The sequence below is a fragment of the Atta cephalotes genome (genome assembly GCF_000143395.1).
Source record: "Atta cephalotes unplaced genomic scaffold scaffold00007, whole genome shotgun sequence".
Taxonomy (NCBI): domain Eukaryota; kingdom Metazoa; phylum Arthropoda; class Insecta; order Hymenoptera; family Formicidae; genus Atta; species Atta cephalotes.
Window position 1 is genome coordinate 1,945,644 of NW_012130071.1, and position 6,136 is coordinate 1,951,779.

Genomic DNA, 6,136 nt, shown 5'->3' on the forward strand with positions numbered 1-6,136 from the left:
GCCGACTTAAAAACATAAAATTATTGGTTAGTGCGATAACTTCCACCGCGCGGCAAGTGTTACCGCGTTCTGTGTGCAGGAACCAAGAGAGGACGAAGGTTTGAATGGAAGTTTATTTGTTTGCATGTTGCGATCCACAAATTGATTTATGTTTTTTTTGTTTCAGCATGGGAGAGTAAATCGCTCAGCTTACATGCTTGAATACTGCACTTACAATATGTACAATATGTTTGAGTTTTCGTCAATTCCTCTCGAATCCTTTAATTTTGGATACATCTTTCATTCTAAGCAAAATTTTTGCTGATAAATAACTTTCGTTTTTTATTTTAAACTTTCAGCACAGAAATACAGATTGAAATATAGAACGGAAATGGCGATTGCTGCCCTTAGTCTAAATTACTGCCTCAAGTTTATTTATACTCTATGACTGACTTCAAAATTTTCTCGATTTTCTTGTAGCAATGCCGCATCGCAGAGCGTCATAAATGGATACAATAGCTGCAACCAATAGCCATTGTTCATTATTCCATACATACGTATCTAAAGATGGCGTACTTCAGTACACCATTCGCAAAATATAAATTAGAAATCGCGTTATAATATACATAAAAATATTCATCTAAGCTTTAAACAAAAACCGTTAGAAAAGGCTGAAGAAAGTTAATCCCGTCCAAATTACCGCTACTCGCATTTTTTAAATTTTACAACTAGACAATCTTTAAAAACGCTAGATCTAGCTGAAAAACCGCCAAATTCACACATCACTGTCGATGCTCTCATGTATCATCTTATTCTTGTTTAACAACATGGGTAAACAACAAGAGGTGCGTTTCATTTCACGCATAATGCGCATGATATATAATTTTATCCTTGTTCACCGAATATTAAAGAAAAATAAAATGCGCATCCTGCATAAAACAGAACATATCCAAAGATAAAATAATACACAGGAGCACTCGGGTGATGTTTCCAAACGCAGCCTTAAGATACCTTTTCATGATGATGCTCATTTTTAGCGCCAAAATAGGTCACGTGAAAATTGATTCTTAATGTTCGTATTCAATTTTTAACACGTGAGTCTTGACTATGGGTGAAATTACACATTGCGGAAAAGGGATAGAGAATGCATCATTGAAACAACTTTTGCGTTAGCGCTATTCGGTGTTACATCTCAGAGAAATTCGACCGATCCCCAGTTTCGAACTAACCTGAGACTATTACTCGTATTCAGTCAAGCCTTATATTTAAGACCTTCCTTAAATTTATCTTTAGATACTCTACTAATTATTTCATTGGCTGCTGAATATCTAAAGATAAATTTAAGAAAACCTTAAGTACAAAGTCTGATTATGAATACGGGCATATGAGTGAGATTCGTGATTTCGGGGATTGAAGAAAGCTGTGATTATCTATTAGATGTGGGAAAAAGTTCGTGGCGTTTTTCCCGTTACATCTAATGGAAAAAAACGCCACGAACTTTTTCCCACACCTAATAATTTACCGATTGACTAAATGCGAGCGCTAGATATAGCGATTATTGTTGACTCTGAGGCCGCCGTCTCATAGAGCGGAGATTGACAACGGAACTCACGGAATGAACACGACGAATCACAGTCGTTCCTTTATTTGCGCTATAATTTCACCGTTAGAGGTTTCGCACCATTAGGGGCTTCGCAATAAAAGGAATAGGGAACAGAGAATAAGAATTTCAACTTATCCGCAATTGTGTATTTCACAATGATTTCTGATAGATTGAAATTATTAATGCTTTATTAATGCTATGCATCCACGCGACATAAGGATTGATCGCTAAAAGTCGAGCATCATCAATAGAAGCGTGCGAACGCGGGAATACAGAGCACATGCTTTGCAGTTCATTTAAATGGCGGCTATTTTCAATTAACGAAATGTGAAAAGAAACTTTGTTACCTTGAGATACTCAGTTGGAGCTCTATGTATAGATTATATAGGAAAATAGATAACTCCCATACTTTATTTTAGAATAGTGTTTTGAACGCCACCTAGGCGAATATACATAAATGAACTAATATTCAATATGGCTGACTTCTATTAGAGAATAAAGATGCAGATACAACAGAAGAAATAAAGAATTAAGAATAATGATTTCAACCTATCCGATATATCCGATTTTTGATAGGTTGAAATCATTATTCCTTATTCCTTCTATTGTGTCTGCTATTTTTTTTCAATTAAACTTCTTGTTTGAAAAAGTAACTATGAAATAACTATAAAAATAATAATTTTATTAGTTTAATTAAATTATATTTTTTTAAATTTATTTATAACTATAGTACATATAATAAATATAAAATTACATTTTTAGAAGTACAAATGTAATAGTCATTTTTAAAAATATAATAGTCATTTTAAAAAGTTTAAAAACATTTACATTTTTTTCATATATCGTTTTTGTCTTTTTTTATAATGTTCAATAGCTTGCTTAAAAATAAAATTTCTGTATGTCGAGTATCATGATCAAATAAAACTCTATTTATTATTTTACAAAATGAATATAAAAACAGTTTTGTAATTTTTTTGTATTATAGTGCGTTTAAATTCTTCCTTATGTATGTGACATTGAAAAAAATTTAAATTTAATTTTTCATTTAAACGTTCATATAATAATGCAGAAACATTTCTGCGAAAACATATTGAAGAAATATTTTCGTTTAAAATACAATCAGCTTCAATATATGCATGTTTTAAAAGAAATAGAGACAGATAAATTAACGAAAATTTCTCTTGTACATATACACTTTATGGACTAATTTCCTATACTCTTCACGTGTATCTGTTGTCAGGGGGCTCTGTTTATAAGCAAAACAATTTTTAAATTCTTTCAAAGACAATCTTTTTTGTAATCCAGCCAGCAACATAAAGTTAATTATTTTTATATGATAAAACTTCATGCATTATTATTTTATGGAATTTGAAATGATTCTACAAAATCTTCTTCCACTATTTATTCTATAGTGTTAACAAGAGAAAACGTCTTTCACAAAATTCTTTAATGTAAATAGTAAATCACCATCATTTTTGCTTTCGCAGTTAATATCCATAGAGCGTTTCGAAGTTAGATTATTGATTAATAGTGTTTTATACGATCCATGGAATTGGTTACATGTAGGATTGATATATCTACGTCCGTAACTACGAATCATACCAAATAAGTTTTCTACTGGATCTTGATTAATATTTCTCGTCTTTAAAAACTTCATGCCTATATTATTGACCATTTTCCATATATTTTGAAACCCACGTAAAGATCCAATTTTTTAATAATGACACCTAATTGGTTGTTTAATTTTTGGATCATATCGCACATTAGTAGTAATCTAAGAATACAACCAAAAATCATGATGTTTACTATTTTCTGATACTCGTAAAGAACTTTCTGGATGCAAAGTTTACGGAATTAAAAAGTTTGATAAAAAAATCTAATATCACTGCTGTGTCATGCCTTGTTTGGTATTTGAAGTGGACCAATTTGTAAATTAATAAATCCTCCTACAAAGTTAAATAAAATATATATAAATATATTATGCCATTTAATAAATTAGAAAAAAATAATTATCACTTATGGAATTACTTTCGATTTTGCTGTTATATTCATATATGCTGATAATCTAGCACTGAAAACTTGAGTAGCACATTTAACTTTCATCTTTTTTATTTTTGATCTAATTACATGTTCATCAGTTAATGTTGGCAGTTGATTTAATGTATTTGTGTTGATATCCATTTTATGTCAGTTCAATAATCTCCTATATTGCAAATTATCGTTCGTTTTTGAATTATTGACATTAAATTCTAAATTTTTAAATAATAAATTATTACGGATTCATTTTAAAAGATGTGGTGGATCATAGATGGATACAATATTCTGTTCAAAAAGTTCAATAATATCGCCTTAAAAAAAATTAAAAATTATTTTGCATTATTTATTATGTTTTCTAATATATATTAGAAAATATAATTATATTAATAATAATTAATTAATAAAAACAAAATACTTATGATATTCTTGACCCGTTTGTATACATTTTTTTTTAGAATCTTCGATAAGATTTTTAATGACTGTCATATTTGGTCCTCCTTGGTCACATACAGTTGCGACAATTATTAAATTAGCCTAAGTCAGCTCTTTTATAATTTCTTTGATACATCTTAATAATTATGTAGATTTTGTTTGACTTTTACAGAAGTTGTAAGACAATAGCATTTTCCATCCATTCATAATTCCTCTTACCATAAAAACTATGATGATCGGCTATTAATAAAAGATGCGTCTATGTTCCCAATCTTCAAAGCTAACTATTTTGTCTGTTATGTCACGTGGAATGTTTGGGAAAGCGGCGGTGAAAAATATGAAAGTCATAACGAAACGTCATCATTTATGTAATCCATCGACCGGGGTCCTATGTACATAAACAGTGATGTAGCCGACCGGGGCCTTCCCTCCTCCTTCCCCGCGCCAACGAGCACCCCCCGTGCGCTCTGCGCTTCCCTCTAGCCCCATGGGTTGGAACGTGCCTACTATACCTACTGGCAACCATTGTCATTCACGAGTCTGATCTGGAATAACATTATCGTGGGAAGTTATTGAAAGCGTTTTATAATTTTTTAGGCGACGTGGCGCCTATTTCCTTAAGAAGTTGTTGGTCTGGGACGACAAAGTTTGGATTTTTACTATTGCGTGACTTTTACATTTATATTAAATGTAATTGTAATTTTTTTGTAATTGTAATTGTGTTTTTTGCAATCTTGTCACTTTTCGGGCCTGCATTAAGATTGTTATTCCTTCCGGGTTGATTGGCGTTTTCGCGGAGTTTGTCCGGTTCTTCTTTTCAGATCTGTCAGACCGTTATCAGAGAACTCTATTTGAGTCTCGTAGACGGTAACCATAGTCGCGACGTGGAGCCAATTCTTTTGAAAGAAAAGAATCGTGGCGTCTGTAGGCGCCGTCACAGACCCCGCGTCCACTCCAAAATGCGTTTTTGGGCCGCTGCTGCCGCAAACCCTGCGTTCACTCCAAAATGCGTTTCGGACCACCGCCGCAGACTCCGCGACCATCCCAAAATGCGCCGCGATACTATAACGTGAATAAGATGTCTTGTCTAGGTGACACATGACTGATGTGTTTTCATAGTTCTTTTTTTCAAGGTCAGAAACATCGATAAAAATATTAGGTGTACAACTTTGCTTCTGCCGTTTTCCTATAGATGGCTTTAGCGGTAAGTGGTGGTCGAAATAAATAGATCATAGACGTCATACAATAAACTTGGGCATCTGTCAACATAATCCCATAGAAACATTAGTCGATTTGTGTCTGCATCATAAAGTTATTCTCGATTGAAAATGTCAGTTTACGAGCCAAATTCTCATCATTTGCGGGAGGTTTTAATTTTTTGCTTCAATATGAAGAAATCTGTGGCTGAGGCTCATCGAATGTTCTCAAATACTTATGGTGAGGCCACTATTAGTGAAAGAAGAACGTGTCGTGAGTGGTTTCAACGCTTCAAGAACGGTGATTTTGACGTCCAAGGTCATGCTCTGTATTTGGTGGGACCAGCTCGGCGTAGTGTATTATGAACTGTTAAAACCGACTGAAACAATCACAGGCAATCGGTATCGAACGCAATTGATGCGTTTGAGCCGAGCATTGAAAGACAAACGGCCGCAATATAACGAGAGACACGATAAAGTGATTTTGCAGCATGACAATGCTTGACCCTATGCTGGTCAAGACATACTTGGAAACGTTGAAATGGGAAGTCCTACCCCACCCGCCGTATTCTCCAGACGTTGCTCTCTCTGACTATCACTTGTTTCGATCAATGGCACACGGCCTGGCTGACCAGCACTTCCGGTCTTATGAAGAAATAAAAAATTGGATCGATTCGTGGATAGCCTCAAAAGATGACCAGTTTTTTCGATGCGGGATTCATACTCTATCCGAAAGATGGGAGAAAGTAGTGGCCAGCGATGGACAATACTTTGAATCATAAATGTATAATCAGTTTTTTACAATAAAATCTCGAATTTCGGAAAAAAAACGGTGGAAACAAAGTTTTACACCTAATATATATAATTATACATAATTACACACACACAC

The 6,136-nt window shown here is 33.6% G+C and overlaps 1 protein-coding gene across 1 annotated transcript; it reads right to left on the reverse strand.

Moving 5' to 3' along the window:
* Window positions 1-2,996: 2,996 nt before the first annotated feature.
* LOC105626979 lies at window positions 2,997-4,540 on the reverse strand. The gene is given in 5 exon segments (XM_012208266.1): window positions 2,997-3,224; window positions 3,611-3,685; window positions 3,839-3,930; window positions 4,063-4,153; window positions 4,448-4,540. Coding segments are annotated over 5 exon segments (579 nt in total).
* Window positions 4,541-6,136: the final 1,596 nt, after the last annotated feature.